At 38.9% G+C, this 17,369-nt stretch overlaps 1 protein-coding gene across 8 annotated transcripts in view; it reads right to left on the reverse strand.

Annotated features, from left to right (window-relative positions):
* CDH13 (cadherin 13) overlaps positions 1-17,369 on the reverse strand; it is a 445,875-nt gene that overhangs the window by 343,718 nt on the left and 84,788 nt on the right. For all 8 annotated transcript variants that reach the window (XM_069027120.1, XM_069027119.1, XM_069027122.1 and 5 more), the window contains exon 2: positions 13,523-13,634. In XM_069027120.1, coding sequence (XP_068883221.1) covers positions 13,523-13,634 — 112 coding nt within the window. The remainder of the gene's footprint in view (positions 1-13,522; positions 13,635-17,369) is intronic.

Consider the following 17,369-nt stretch of genomic DNA (forward strand, 5'->3'; position numbering starts at 1 on the left):
TAGGTCCTCACAGAATTATGTGTAATACCATATTCAAAATTGTGAAGAGATTCAGGTTGACATCTAAAAGCCCATTTTCCTTCTGGAATTTTGTAATGAAGCTACTGTAAAAGTAGAATCAATACATAATTCAGTATAGTGGAAAGATTATTATAAAGGGTTATTAAATATAGCTCCACAATTGTGGATAAAAAGAATGAAATCCCTCATTGCTTCAATTGTGCTGTACTGACTTCTACCAAACACACTGTTTCAGACAAAAAAAGAAGCTGTTCCAGATTTCAAAGTGGAAAAAACAGTAAAAGCAATAACAGCAGGGTTTTTTAGAAAAAGGAGGTAGAGAGAAGGGGGGAAAAAAGTTCCTAAATCTCAAGATAAATTTTAGTTTTGTACACTGATGGCAACTTGTAATTTAGCTTTTTGTGAAGTGTGCCAGGACAAGGCAGGAGAGTGTTTCTTAACTTAGTTTGCCAATTTTCCTTTCAGGCTAGCACTGTTATTGTTAATATCCATCAAAATTCTTTGTCTTCCCAACAGGCTGACAGAAATATCCGAGTAAGTGCTGACTCACACACCTCAACACCTCCCTGTCAAAGTTAATCTGAAATTGATTTTACTTTCCAGAGGTAAAACAAAACTGCATTATGTCAGCTACAAATGGCATTTGCAGATCAGTGTTCAACACTTTTTACAATTCCTGTAAGATTTCATGACTACTACACCTCAACAGTGTCCAACAAACCCTTGGAACCTTCAAAATAGTCAATTATATTTCTATCTTTCTTTGGACAAAATTAATGTATATGTTCCCCCATTTTTTTCAGTTCCTGTAATCCTCCTAATTAGGTAATTTTTTAGCACAGAATTGGAAGGGGTACACAGAACATTATTTGCATTCATTACTGTACATCTGACTTTGCAGAGTTCAGGTTTGCCAGTAGAACTGGCAAAAAACCATCACTGGTTTCAGCATGGCAGGAAAGGAGCTTTGAGACCAGGACAATTTATTAGAAGGAGAAGCTGCTAGTCAAAAATTCCTCTTTAAAGATAATTTATTCATTCTTGTTTCCATCCCTTCTTTCAAGGGAAGGTTTCTCTACTTTTTCCCATCTAAATTCCCCTAAACAAATACACCTGAGGAAGCTCACTAAATCCACAGACCTCCTGGAAACCAACCAGCAGCAGTGAGTTACCATCTCGAGCTTTGCTCTGAAAAAAGAGTGAAATTCCAACCATTCCTGTCTCCCCCACAGGAGGGCAGGCCCAGGTAATATCACCTTTGCTTTTGACACCACTGATCTTCCCGGAGCAAAACCAGCTGGTTAATAAATCACAGCGCGGCCCTTCCATCATCTATTCACGAGCGAGGAGCAGCTGATGCACAAAGGAAGGAAGATGTGTTCAGTATCCTTCAAGGGCATCCGTGTTGCTGTTCTCATTTCAGAGCTACCTTCCAGTTATTAATTTCTCTGCAAAAATTCCATTGTCGTTTATCATTAATAACGGTCACTTTAGGGCATTCCAGAGAGGAAACACAGTCTTGTGTTCTACAGAAATCAATTTACTGACACCACTAGAGCTGTGCAAATAATTTATTTTTGGTTCAGCTGCCAAGCAGAAGGTGTTGAGGAGTTCCACCAGAATCAAATTCAGAAGAAAAAAATCATTTTTCTCACCAAAATAGAAACAAAGTAAAAAGCCGTTCAATGCAAGAGAAAGCATTCCTCTTGACAAACATTGAATTTTTAGCAAATGGAGGAAAAATAAATAAGGTTTCAGCATAACAAAGCCATATGTTGGAGGGGGAAGACCTCATGTTCTTCACATAACCAGGAGCTCCAGAATCCCACCAGGATCTGGAAGGCTCCAGTTCACCTGCGCTGCTTGCTCGAAGCTACTGGAGCATTCACTGTCCCCTCTACAGGAAACTCTCCTACACCAGCAAGCTGTGCCAGCCCCCTTTTATTGGAACCATTTCAGCTGTATCCAATTAATTATTGTAAGAAAAAAGGGAAAAAAACAAACCATTAGAATGATACCCTACCACATGACTTGAAAAATCCAGAAAATAAGTCATTTTTTTCCTCTGCTTTCTACTGAAAGCAAAGTTTAAATGTTCCTACATACTTTGAAGGCATTACATCCAAATATTCTTGTGCACACATTACAAGAAAGTTCCAGTTCCAGCTCACTGAATAGTTACTAAAACACCTATAAAAAACTTATTTTGAAATCACTGATGCTTCTCATGGTTTTATCTATTGATTGATTGATTTAAAGCATTAAAAATATAAACACTCAGGTGAGGAGGGATTGAAAAAACCACTTTAAGCACTCAGGATGAATTCTGGAACACTTTATCTTGAGTGAAACTGGTGTTCTCCCACCATTCCTAAACTGGCAAAGCCCTGTTCAACTCATCAGGTGCTTTCCCAGAGGACAAACTGAAAGCTGAGACTGTTGCTGGGTTCTCTAAACCTCCAGCTTTAGCAGGAAGACTGGTTATAGACCTGGCTTTAGAGACCTGTATGAACAGCAAAGCTCAACAGACAGTAATTCTATCACCTTTACCTATAACCTATCATTTTCAATCTGGCTGCATTCAATCCAGTCTTTAATCTAATCTCACTTAACAAATATTTTTATCTTTATTAAAACATTAAATCTGTCAGTTCTCCTGAGGGCAGTGCCAGCTGCTCCCCCCAGCCACGCTCAGCAGGAGCCCTGCCAGCAGCCCAGCTTCCTGAGGCTCTCACCCACGCACCGCCGGCAGCAGGTGCAGCGCCAGCCCTTGCACCCACTTCCAGAGCTTGGCCCTACCCAGAGATTTGTTATATTTAAGAGGTCATTAAGAGAACATTAAAAAGACCAGTCTGGACATGTTTGCTCAGTTACCTAAAATCCAGTAGCACTTGCAGACAGGAAGGATAAGAGTTTTGGCACAGACTTGTGCAGAAAAACCCAATTTCAGCAGGAGCAGCACTCACCCATGGAAATTGAACTCCTTGCTGTATTTATGGTTCTGAGCATAATCAGCCCAAATCGTCTGTTTCAGCACAGAGAATTCATATGCTGGGAAGCTCTCATACCTTTCCTTCTGCATGGCTGCATCAGGAACAGCTGCCTCACAGTGCAGCCAGAGGCTTTCCCAAAGGACATTCTGTGTAAGCAGAAACTGGTGCTGAAACTGAGAGAATCTGGGCCACAGGTACACGGATATAAAGTTCTGTAGAGTGGGGAAGGACCTGAAATTAAGGTGCTACTTAAATACCTTCTCAATCAGGATCTAAAGCACAGCTACAGTGCCAGAAAGAGTTAAGTCAAACATGTCCAGCCCTCATTCATCATTCGAGTAATTTCATTTCAATTAATTACCAGTGCTAACTGTAGTTAGTATCAGACAGTTCTGGGAAGTGATGCTGACTTATAAAAACAGCAGTAAGTAGTCAATGCCTAATGTTTTCAGAAGCATTACAATTAATAGATTTATTATGGAAGTGTTAAAGCTTCTATATTTCAGCTTCTTTGAACTTTATTGGAGAAGCTATTAAAGGCAGTGCCTCAAAGAATAAAAGTTCCAGACGTAATAATATCATTTTAAATAAAGTTTCTTATTTTGATTTACAATTGAGAGGAGCTGCTATTCTATTATGCCAAAAACCTTCTGCCTACCTGCATGAGATCTGACTGATTTCTCAGAAGAAACACCAAATCTTACAGAACATTCGGAGAGTTGCATTTTGTTATTAATCGGAAGAGTGAACTCATCAGCTCTGTTATTAAAGATAATTTTAGACTCTTTCCTCTGTCACAAATGTAACTTTTAAAAATTTAAATGTAATGAGCTCTTTGGTTGCAAATTACACTGTGTAACTCCCACAACACTGCTTTCATTGCTCTAGAAAAATATTATAAAATCAGTATTTCCTGTATTTTTTTATGACGCACTTGAGTGGTTCCTCCATAAATACAAACCAGGCTGAATAAAAATTCCAGCTAGAAGAGCCTTGATTAAAAATAAACACAAAAAAAAACCCCAAAAAAACAGAGCAATAGTAACCAGACAGTCAAACACCAGATCTTAGGCAGCTGAGCTCATGGCCTTTCATTCAGCCAAAATGAATCCCTGGAAAGCTCTTGGCCACAATATCCAATAGCTGCCTTCCTACCCTCCATAATTTTTGTTTGCATCCAACATCACCTTTGAACACAAATATAACGTGTTGTGAAACATCACATTAAAAGTTAGGGAAGAAGAGATTTTAGCAGTTGATGCTTCACCTGGCAGCAAACAGCAAAAAAAAAAATGTTTCAGGTCACACAAAGGCAACTTATAACCTTGGCATTTAGGCATCTTCAAATGTTCCTTTTATTATGGGACATTTAAAGGATCCTTGTGTTTACAGCTTCAAGTCAGTTTCATAAAAAAGCAAAGGCGACATTCATTAACTGTGCTTATTATAGATTAAATTAACAACAAGAGAAGACCTGGAACATGCTATTCATCATCTTTGCATGATGACAGAACTAAAAAATACTGTGAGGTACCATACCATGACACAGGGACTATTTCAGCCAGAATTAACCCAAGATACATTTGGATTTATGGCCATTGCTGGTGCTTCTACACCTTGGAGCCAGTCCTGCTGCCCCTTTCATAGGTCAGCAGTGCTGTTGCATTGACATTCCCATCCAACACGGGCACAGACTGTCCTGCTCCATTCCTCCTCTTCCCCACCTCATTCTTCTCTGACCCTCAACAAGAGAAAGGAGCCCTTGGCCCAGGGTGCAACCCACCACAGGGGACTGTCATAAACACTTCAGCAAAGAAGAGATTTGGGGGAATGGGTGGGGACCTGAAGCTTCCTGAATTGGCTTTTCTGGGGAAAGAAACAAGCTGGGTTTTATCCATCAGCATTTCCTGTGGGGTTTGTGCAGCCTCCTCTACCCTAAGCCTCACAGCAGCACGCAAAACATGAAAAAACCATGAGAAGGTTCTTCTGCCACCAATGCAGCATTTCTGTACAAGGATCACGAGATGGTTCAGGGAACCAAACACACCAATATCACACTTTGGTGACCACAGCAGCACATTTCTATGCTTTTTCCAAAAGTTAAAATATCATAAGCATGCTGTTTTCATAATTTCTTGAATTCTACCTCCTTTTAAGCCAAAGTTATGTTTGTGTATAGGTTGGTGTTAACGTTTTATAAAGGTCAAATTATAGTTGTCTCCCTACTGTTTTATTGTAAGTGTTGAGAGCTGGCACTGTAATTAAAATCCAGCTAAATAAAGTCTGCAGGGATCCTACTTGTAACCAGGCAATTTGGGTTTTTAGCAGACCAGAGCACATTTTATGTTGCCTCTGGTTCACTGCCACACAAAGGAAGGTAAACAAAACCCACGTGCCTTAATACATTTACATAAACAATGTTTCCTGTCAGTGTGGTTAGTAGAGAATATAAATATATTTAATTATAGAATGCAACATTAAGAAAAATAAAAAATGCATCCATTTTCTACAACCTGCTTTATACTATTTTAGAAAAAGTCCCAGGCAAGACAGCTCAGTTTATAGATAAAGCCAGGTCCAGCCAGAGCATTCACAATGCTGTTGATAAGGGAGAAAAGGTTCGCAGTTTGCTCTTCAGTAAAACAAACCAGACTCTCTTGCAGGAGAATGGTACTGTACATCAAGGAGATTATCACTTACTTCAGTCTAACCTGCTTTTAGGTTCTGGTACTTGCCAGCAAGTGTTTCAAAAGTGTCAGAGATTTACCAATGCTGGCTCCGACTTCAGGGGGGAATTTCTCTTCTGCTATCGACTACCTGTAAAGCTGCTCCAGGATTGCCTCCGTTTTGCTGCCTTATTAAAGGCCCCTCAGTTCTGCTTCAGTTCTCTCCACAGCTGAGAGACCAAGGTTGCACTGGGTTTTTTATTGCTTTTTTGTTTGTTTTTTTTTTTTTTTTAACAAAGTAAAATCAAAGTGAGTATTTTAAGTGGAACTCCTGTCTAAAAGCAACACCCCAGATCGCTATAGGAATCTTTTAGGCCTTCCCAGGGCTCCTTGTTTTATTTTAATTTGTTTTAAAAGAATTCCTTGGTAAAGGAATTTCAAATTTTGTTAAAGATAATCCCTTTCAGGCAGGGATTCTTATTTGAGCAAATCCTACCCTTTGCCTGGGTTGATATTTTTTCAGGGATTAAAAAAACACAAGACAAACATTTTAGTTAATATTCACATCACAGAATATGACATGCACTTACTCCCCTCTCTACAGGCTCACTTGTCTGCCCCAGAAGCAGGAGGTACAAGGCATACAAATATGCACAAAGTCATTTCAGACCATCTAGAGTTTTCAGACTCAATCCATTAGAAGTTACTTTTTCTTTCCCTTCTCTAGAGGAAAAAGAGTTCAGGTGGATAAGCTGAACAGAGGCATAAAACAAAATCAGAGCATTAGCCTCCAGCTAGAAAAATCCCTCAATCTAAGAAATAGCTGAAAGACTTCCTAAGTTTACAGCCAGTGGTACTTATTCTCAAGGCAAGACTGAGGAAAGCTGTGTAAAAGGAGATGTGTCCATTAAAGCAGTCAGACTGCTCTGTCTGAAAAGGACTGATTTAAACAAGCAAAGGGAAAGAAGAACTGCAAGTTGAAGCATGATCATAATTACATTAGTAAAGTTATAATTTGATTTGGATTAACAGAGAGAAATCCTAAAAGCTCAGAATTAATTGTGAACTACATCTACAATTATTTTCAAGAATACTTGCATGCTTTAAGATATCATTAACTTAAATGAGATTCTATGTTTAAAGGAAGATTTAACCTCACATACTCCCATTAATTCTCGCTAAATGTCCACATTGCACTTTGAAATGTAATGGAAAAGGTTAGCTAGCCATGATTCTTTTGAATGGTGCTTTCCTAAGATCCTCAAATTAAAAGTCCTGTCAGAAAGGCAGTCTGTGAAAATACCAAGAAATGTACTACAGAAATGCATTAATGTCTCAGTGTGGGGTGATTTGTGTTGTGTTTCTTTGTCACATATGGATAAAGTTTCCTCCTGACAAAGCTGGGCTGGTGCTGGAGCCTCTCCCGAGGGACCCCAGCTCCAACATATAACCAGGAATCTCATGTCCCTACCGCTCATTCCCCCAGGAAGATGACCCTGTTAAAATGTTGCCAGCCATAAGCATTCCGTGTCAGATTATTTGCTTGGGTAGTTTGCCCTAAGCTAAACCACCTGCACTTTCCTAAAAGATATTTTGGCCTTCCAACATATTTCTACACCTGCAGAGCAGGAGCTGCCTCGTGGTCTGCGTGGGTAATCAGTTCAGGAGTAATAGCTTAGTTAATGTGATTTTTTTTGTCCTGAAATTGCCAACTGGAAATGAGCAGAGAAGTCTTCCACTGAAGCACCTGGGGACATTATTAATATAAGGTTTGCACTGCACGGAGCAGGAGACCCAACCTGCTAATCCCGAGCAGTTGGCCATTGATTTAGGTTATTAGAAGAACAGCTGGCATGTTTCAGCCAACCAAAGCCCACACGTATTTCAAAAAAGTATTAGCTGTGAAACATTATGGCTCTTGGAAAGTCTCCAGAAACAAATTAAATCTCAAACCAAGTAATCTGCTACTTTTATCTTCCTAAATCCAGACCAAGCCGCTAACAGAGCATTCACTGTCACTGCAAAGATCCTCACCCACTTGTCCTGTGGGTTTGTTTGTTTTGGTTTGTTTTTTAAACAGGATTATGTGGCTTCTCTCAACAAAACAGACAAGAAACTTTGGGTTTAGATCCTCATTTCTGCCAGCTTGGAATTAAAATGCCAAGAGGAGGTTTCACCAACACATATGCCTTTCCCTCTGTTATTCCAAAGGAGCTGACTGCATCCCTGGGAGGTTTTGATTCAGCCCTGAAGATGTTTTTCAGAGACTAAATAATTCTTTCACTCTCCTCAGTCTAATATCCTACCTTTTCAAGCACTACTTTAATTAAATGTATATGCATAAAAATCAAACAGTCTATTTTGACTCCTTTCCCCTAGAGTCCTGGAAGCTGAAACTCACTGTTTGGGAGAGAATTGTCTGACCACCTGGCACTCAACAACTATTTTTTCCAATTTTGTTTTGTTTTAGTCATGTGTGAAAGCAGTGAAACAGATGATGTGATATTGTTGTGCTGCAACACCAATCTGAATGTATCTATTCAGAGACAAATTTTAGACATTCTATATTATTTAGTCATAATATGTGCTCCCAGACAACTTTCTCCCTCCATGTAGGAGTTCAGCATCAAACTTCAATTAAAAGGCAACGCATCAGGTATTTAGATGCAAAAGGATTTTCCTCACTCTTCCTCCACAAATATGTTGTAAAGTTCCCAACCTCCCACTTTAAAACTTCCACAGTTTTGCATACCCCCAGATATTTCCTGAAATTTTAGTAACATGAGTTTGGCTTCCTAGAACCATTTAAACAGGAATAGTGTGATTAAGGTGCGTGGGTTCAAATTCTGACCAATATTTCTGTCTACACGGAATAAGAGTTCCAGGTGCCTAATCTTAACCACCCAAGTGTCAAATTGCAGCTCTGGTATTCAAGTTCAATCCATGCATATGAGCCCATTAGGATGTATTTTAGGATATAACAAGCATTCCCCTATCTAGGTAGGAAAGTTGAGATGCTTATCCATTGAACCTGTTCCCCACATGCCAAGGAATGGGAACCAAGTCATTTTTCAGCATTTTCTGAAGCACATTCTTAACGCAGTGAGTGATTTATATGAATTGAAAGAAAATTTAAGATGTTTGTAAAACTCAAAGTGCACTAAAAACTTCTTCATTTTGAAAAGCCACAACACTGTTTCAGCAAGGGCATACTAAACAGGTGAAAAATCCACAATTAGCCAAAAGTCCAGGCAGTTTTCCCTGAAAGAAATTGCTAAGCTTAAAATCTTACCTAGCCTGAATATGTTCTTTTGCAAGCTACTGCTACCATCTGCAATCCCAGTTACCCAAACCCTGCAATATTCAGCACAAAGAGTTAACACTCGCATCCAAACCTCGTGTCAGAACTCTGCAGAAGCTTTGGCAAATCACAGGGGGCTGAATGAGGCTGCCATGCTGGCTCTGTGCAAGGTGTGGGGGGAAAGGGAAGGAGAGGAGATGAGTGAAGTGGGTGTGATAACTCCAGGATCAGAATGAGCAGGAGAGGAACAGCACTACCACTGGTAGCATGAAACAGGCACGAGAAGAGGCCATCTGTGCAGTCAACTGGTATGGACTCAGTGGGAAGAGTGGATGTGATAAATCACAGCTCTCACATGGCATCAGCTCAGACTCAACAGGAAATGTTTGGATATGAGCACTATCCTGGGGCCATGATCCATGTGCACACGAGGCTGTAGGAGGAGGAATGATCTTCTCTGATCTTTCCACAGGCTTTATTTGGTTTGAACAAAGTAAATTTTGCTGGAGGTCACAGCTTTGCTAGACAATTGAAAACCTGCTTTTAAGCATTAATAAGTACACTAAGATATTTCACATCATCTGAGTAAACAATGATTTTGGTATGGTTGAATAGAAAGGTCTTCATTAAAATCCACAGAACAAAAAGTACCCGAACGCAGACAGACAACGCCTTGATCCTGGAGCAGCCCAGGCTCTGACCATGCAATCTATCACGTAAGAGACACAAGAGGTCGGCGATTAATTAACATTCAAATTAAAGCTTTTCAAGTAAGGGTCAAAACTTCCTTTGTTTTGACATTTAAAGCACTGGCAATGCCTTCCCCAGCTCAGTATGCACAATGCATCACCTTGTGCTTTATGTTAATTGCCTCCATTATTCAAGTGCACTATTTGATTCATTGTCAATTAAAAATAGCCCCAAAAGCCAAGTCCGATGTATGTTAAGCAGAAACGTGATTAATGTAACACAATTACATTCCCACGTTTGTTGAGGCTGATTAGGAACTTTCCCTCAGCCCAGCGTGACAGAGCCCTCTGACTGCCAGTGACCTGTCAGCCTTGGCAGGGACTGGCTTTCTGATGGGGAGGCATTTCATGGCCACAAGTGCTTCTGACAGGTGTAAAACCTGTAATTAAACGCTGTCAATTAGCACTTCATCAAGAATGTAGAAACCTTGATGATCTTCTCTATTGAATTGCAAAGGTCCTAGGTGTAAACTAAAAAAAAAAAGAGGAAGTGTTGAGGAATGGTTGGAGGATCAGGGACACAGGTCCCTGGAAGAGCTGTACAAGCAAACACCTTTTTAGCTTGACATCAGCAGGCCTCTTGCTAACTGCAGAGATCAGCAGTCCTCTTGCTAGCTTCATAAAAAGGAAATCATAAGAACAGATATCATGAGAATAAAGAAAGAAGGCAAGGACACAAACGCAGTGTTCTTGACAATCCTGTTACAGATAAACACCAGGACATGCTGACAAGATGTACTGACCATGAGAAATGAGGAAGAACCCTGAATTGCAACATCAGCAATACGTGCAAAATAATACGTGCAAAATGTAGCTTTTTACCCAGCATCAACAGAGAAGTGACAAGTATGCATATTTAAGTGTATAAAAGCAGAGTCTAGATTTCAATAAATGGAAGCTTGCATTATCAATCACACTGATTGTTTGCATGTCTTCCCTCGCTGGAGTCAACGTCAAGGAAGGAAAAAACAGTGACACAATTGTTTGTTAGAATAATAATTATGTGGACACAATTACTGTTTCCAGAAAGTGACTCCATGGATCTTTTCCCACTATATCAAGGGAACATCTGGCTCTTCATGCAGAGGACAAGACTGGGCAGACCAAAAGTAAAAGAGCACTGCCTTATTTTGTTTATGGTCATAGAAAACACAAGTTACAAGGAGATAAAGGTGTCTGAAGGGAAAAAAAATAATGACCAAACTGGGAAAAAGAAGTGGTCAAAGTTTGGAGGTTGCTACTGAATGAGATGCAAGAGCAAATAAATAAATAATAATTTAAAAGCCAGTTCAGCCTGAGCACAATGACAGAACAATTAATAGTAACCGAATACCAGTGAAACTAATAGGAAGGAGAATATGCACACACACCTGGACTTGTTATGGCCAACTTATAAGTAGGCTTTAATAAAAATTGCTACAAATCAGAACAAGAAATAAGAGAAAATTCTGTACCCTCAGCATGGTCTTCTCTTCCTTCTTCCTGTCAGTAAATGTAAAATACAATTAACACTGCCATATGTAGAAGTAATAAATACATAAGAACCAGCCACAACCTATATTTAATTACCATAGAGATGCTAGCAATGAAACGTGCAGTAGGTTCTTGTTTAAATTGAAAAAGAAAAAAAGAAAAAGATGGTTTTATTGCACTTCAGAAAAGAATTAAGGATCTCCTTGGCTTATTGAGGACTACAAAAACAATCACTGCTATAGGCCTGGTTTGCATATTTGCTCTATTAATTTACACAGCCCTGGTAAGCCTCGCATTGCAATGCAACTGCTAAATTACACTGCTCTTGGTAATGGGCATAAAAAGATGCAAGAGCATGCAAAGTGTATTCAAACAGACAATTAAAATTATCAATTCTGTTGACAGCTAAAATGAAGAAACTGTGCTGAGGTTTAATGCTGCTGCATGAAGGACACCCTGTTTACGGGTGATTGAATTAACCAGGATCACGCGTCAACAGTCTGCCTCTGTCCAACACTGCATATTAGGCCAATTTAGTGTCTGCTTATTAAAATAATTTAATTCCAGAGATTGTTCCCAGGCATTTCTGAGTCTCTTCCTGCTCTTTCCTCCTCCTCACACTAATGATGGCATCTTAATTACTGTGCTCATTTTACACCACCCCAAGTGGCTGGGTCACCGCAGAGCAGTCCAGTCAATTTGGCTGAACCAACCCATCCTTGGGGTGATTCTCTCCACATCAGCAGGAGATCTGGCCAGACACACTACAACCTCAAACTTCTGAAGCAGACAAAGTATTCAAAGGTTGTTTTTATTCAACTTAACACTAATTTATCAGTATTGCTTTTTTTAATAGGTCTTCAACTTTGCATGCTTATTAAATCTATTATATTCTAAGAGTTTCAACTTTTAGCCATGTAGGAATAATGTGTTTGGCAACACTAAAATAAGAAGTTCAGAGAAAAAAAAAATTTCTAAAGAAATAAGAAGTCTGAAATCTCTATTCTAAGCTGAACAACAATCTCACATCTCTGACTAGTACTACTACTCGTGATCTAAAGTTCCTGTGAAAAAGCAGCTCAGACTAAGCAACGTACCAAAATGCTGAGACTAAAAATGTTATCCTAGAGGTTTATTTTAGTACTTCCAAAGGCTGAATGACTTAAGTTTAAGAGAGTTATTTCAACAGTTTGGCAACTAATTCTGACATTTCATTTTGAAAAGTTAGTGCTATTTTAAAGGGAATGTGCAGAGATTACACCTTCATCCAAAGTGAAAATACATCAATATGTAGCAGTGATATCTGGGGGGAACTGAGATGGGAAATGTGGGCATTTGGTGAGTAATATTGGTTTGCATTTCTTGGTTCCACCAAGCTACAGGATGTACCCCATTGTGGGATCCAGACATCGCACACAGGCTCTAAGCACTGATGCCAGGTGCTGGACACCCAGAAGAATTCCTGATTCAGCACCAGCAGCCAAGCACAAGAAATCATTAATAATAAATACCACATGTAAAAATGCAGGTGTGTTTGGAAGTTTTGAAAATGGCAGCACTTAAATCCTTTTCCAAGTCTTTAAAGACATTGGCCACTGGATGAGGCACCATTTTTGTTTCACAGTGCTGAAGTCTCAAGGTCCCTGAACTGAATGAACAATCTGTAACCCTGAAATAGTGGAATGAACTAACACCAGAACTGAAAACCAGTTAAATCTCCTTCAGTTTCATGCTTTGAGTATATGGTGCCAGATTGGGTTTCATAATGTGACACTTGGTCAATGGAAATATACTGAATATTCCAGTTGTGTGACATTTTGCTGTCACTGATGATCCTAAATTTCTTCCAGCCTCTGAATTTCATGTAAAGACTTGGATTTGTGAATGGTCCTTTTGAAAAGGAAAGAGACCTTTTGGTCTTTGAAAGCTCTGAATGCTTTCAAAATACAAACTTCTAAATCTGAGTTGCAGAAATAATTTAATAGAGATGTTGATAGGCAAGTCCTGATTTCCAAGCCCAGAGATAAGATTATAAAAAAAGAGTAAATTTAATTTTTAAAAAGTGTCTGATTCTATGTTTTCACAATATTCACACATCCCTAAATGATATATATATTGTATTTTGCCATTTCTAATACATGAAACAGGGTAAAGTCTGTAGAGACATAGGATTAATGCAGGGGAACTCAGACTGAATCATGGCAATATCCAAAATCTTAGGTGCAAAACAAAAAAAGCTTTCTGATAAATGGCCATAAGGAAATGAATATATAAACAATTTTGATTTTTGCACAATAGTAATATATGAAAATAACATACAGTTCAGAACCAGCTGGTCCTCTATGAATTCAAATGGCTTTTCAATATAAAAAACCTTCTGCTGGAATCCAGGGACACATTCTAAATCTTCTGCACATGCAAGCAGCAGAACCTGAGGGGAAAAAAAAAAAACAGAAATAGACTTTTAACATCCACTCCTTCATCCATCATGTTGGCTTCTGGGAACCATCACGGGTTTAGGCTCAGTGCTCATAAAACAAAACATTGGGTTTCATAGTCATAAAACAAAATATCCATCACATCACACTTCCCCTTCAAATTTTGCTAAACAATTTTTTATGTAAGGTTTTTGCTTTTATATATATGAGCTGGCATTGAAATTACAAAATAGTAGCTTTCAAGGTGAAGTTCAGTTCAGAATATCAATAAAGAATGTTATTGGTCCGTAAAAACATAGGATGTAATGTTGCTCCTAAAAGTCACATGTATTAGGTCCAGCTGAATAAAGCTAGATTAAATATATGTTTAAATTAAGCCCCTGCAAATCAATTTGAATAATTGATAAATTAAGATCTGCAAATCTGTTTCAGGAAGTTGTTCAACAAGTTAGAGAAGAAATTCTATATTCAAGGGTAAAGTCTCACATACAGGAGTTTCATGTATAAAAGAAATCCTTTGCTAGAAAGTATAAACTATTGCTTTGCTTTTCTTTTCATTCCCTCTAAGCCACAGTTTGTCCATTTTCCCTATAATCAAAAGCTTGTTTATGGCAAGGGAAGACTGAAAAAGAAATATGTGCATCATAGTGGAGGTGGATCTGAAGGTTCCAGTTGAATACAAATTGTGTCACTGTTAGTACATGGTCACCCAAGTTCCGTGTCACCACAGGAACATCAAAGGAGAAAGCTTAAAAGCAAAATAAAATCGTTTGGGAATAGATACAATTCTAATCTCGGTCTCTGAAGCGTTTTATCCCTGAACAGAGAAAACAACCTGAAGGGCTATTTTCCTTGGCAGCTGTTAAATGAGAGCATGGAGGTAAGAATGGTCAAGAAAGAAGCAGCAAGCAAAAAGAAATTACTAAAAAAGTTTAAAAGGTTAAAGAGAGAGGCAAGGTTAAGAGTAGGAAAAGCTAAATCATATTTTCCAACCCATATATGTGTAAGTGCATTTTCAGAAGTACTTTCTGCTTTAGAACATCTAAAGGTGTTTTACAAAACCTGACTTTCAGGTGGTGCACTGGCCACTGATCTCAAAGTTGTTATGGCCAATCTGCTGCTTGTCAGGCAGCCCACACAAAGTCACATAGAGAAGGCAGATGTGGCAACCACGAATGAAACTAACACAGGGGTTCTGAGTGACGTTTGCTCCTAAATTCAAGGGGCCCTGCACAAACGGGCCTATTTACTCAAGACATCCTCAAAACATTCTCAACACACAATTACAGTTTTGCAAATAAAATTCTTCAGCTGTAAAGTGAATACCAATACCACACCAGGGAATGCTGAAGGCTTTTTTCTCCTTCACCAGCTCAGGTAACAACTGCATTCACTACTCCCAAAGCAACAACAGCATCTCTCAGTCCCACCTCCACCCCTTTATCATCCAAGTCTGCTGATCCTGATCCTAAAGAGATGTCCTGCAATATTTTCGCATCTGCCTGTTTCCCTATTCCCCACCACTCACAGTCCATTTGCTAAATCACAGTGATACATGATCTGCTCTCTCCCTTCTTGCACTCCCCACTCATTTTGAGTCTTGTGTGATCCCATTTACAAAATCCAAAGGCAGCAATGCCCCACCTGGTCTGCATTAGTTGTTCTTATGGAAACCAACTGCTGGATCATTTGTTTCATGTCACTGACAGCTGCTATAAAAGCTTGGCCAGAAGTGCCAGCAGACTGCAAGAAACAGCTAGAATATTTCATGGCAATTAATCTGGTGGAAGGCAAACACAGCAGATGGACACTTTTTCCTTCCATCCTGACCTGCTCCACGTTGGTCCCTTGGAAAGATTAACCAAGAAAGAAGAGAAAGATTTAAAGCAACACACCAAGAAAAGTGCAATACACTTGACTTCTATTAAATTCTGTACCATCACACTACTCCTGCCTTTCTTAAAAAGGTTTAAAGCCACAGCTCCCAATCCCTCCTTCTCTTATTGACATTGATACAGTGATTTTATTGGAGGTTTTGGACTCTATAGGGGTTGAGAATTGGACATGTCCCCTTCAATATTCCAGTAGGAGACATCTGCAAGTGTGAACTGAGGTATTCAGAACCTGCCCTGAAATTGTACATAAAGCTTGATTACTGATTGTTAAAAAACCTGCCTAATATGCATTTCAATGGGCATATGCACAGCAAGAAAGGCACACATGCATCTTCTGCACACATTTTCTGTGTACACAGGTGCAGGTTTAAAGTACCTGTCTTTCTGACTCAGTGTTCCTGAATGAATATGCATAAAAATGCAATCACAGCAGGAGAAAACCTCTTCCCATCTCAAGATGTAAGCAAAGTTATGTAATGAGTCCCCACCAGAAACACAGACCAAGCCATATATCCTGAAACTGATCTACAAACAGCTCTTGCCCTAAAGGATTAACACAGCAAGGAAGAGGCAAATCATGTTCTGATCTCCCAGCTACCCGACTCTTAAAGCTGGAACTCTTGTCTAACAGAGCTATAAATAAAAAGCCTCTTTGGACATCATCTATGGCAGTACTTAGAAAAGGGAAAATGTCTACTTTATCAGATTTGTGACAGTATAAGTTGACTTTGAAATCTGGGCAATCTAAATGGGTCATGAGTTAACTTCTGTAAGCCTGGTACAGAAGCCTCACATAATACAAATGCAGCAAATAGAAAATGACCTTTACTCCCTCTGAAATAATTACAAGACTCAAGCTTGGCCTTGATGTGCAATGGAACACTTTATTCCACTTGTGCAGTTCCAGGCACTTTCTTCTTCTCAACGTGTCAGACAAAATGTTAAATTTGTCATCACATGGACAGTTTTTAATTAATTGTCTTTTAAAAGGAAAATTATTCTTTTAATTTATTTTTCTCATGAAGAAACTTCTGTTGAACTAAACGTCTATCTCATTAAAATAGTTTCTGTTAAGTTCTTCACATTGGGGACAATAGTCTTTAAAATATCTTGAAAGAAAAAAAGCCAGGCAGATATATGTTTAAGGCAAAGAGACTTGTTCAAAGCAGAATATATTCTGAACTTAAACACTATGTAGATTTTGTAATTTTGGGTATAATAAAAGGGTTTATGGGCTGATAGCTGTCTAAAGAAAGACTTCAGTTAAATACACCACAAATAATATTTAAATGTCATATGTATAACTCCAAATATATAGGTATTGTTCAAATATATAAGTATTGTTCACGCATCTAGTCAAGTGTGGACAATTAGTACAAAAGGATCCTTCACCTGTTACCAAGAACAAAGCCAAATTCCTGAACAAAAATTACAATTATGCAGCAAACAATTTGCTCATGAAAACCCAAAAGGGTAGAAGTCTGAAAAGCAGAGTCGTGACTACTCAGACCTACAGATCCTATGTTCACCAACAAGCAAAATCAAAGTTTTTCATAACCTCCTGCTTTTCAGAAATGTACAGAGCAAAGACTCAGTTTTAATATTCTGACAATTTTTCTATCAGAATTTATTGCCAGTTGGTGTAAGAGAACATCATAGTTCAGGTAACTCCTGTGATGGTTTGGCCATTGGGCTAGAACTGTACTCCTGGTGAGATATCAAGCCTAAGAAACACCTTTTTTTAGTTAATAAACCAGCACACACATGCTGGTGACCTTTACTGACCTCAACATTTGCACTGAAAGCTGCTCACGTAGAATATGGTTGGAAAGC

The sequence above is a fragment of the Aphelocoma coerulescens genome, chromosome 11 (genome assembly GCF_041296385.1).
Source record: "Aphelocoma coerulescens isolate FSJ_1873_10779 chromosome 11, UR_Acoe_1.0, whole genome shotgun sequence".
Classification (NCBI taxonomy): Eukaryota; Metazoa; Chordata; class Aves; order Passeriformes; family Corvidae; genus Aphelocoma; species Aphelocoma coerulescens.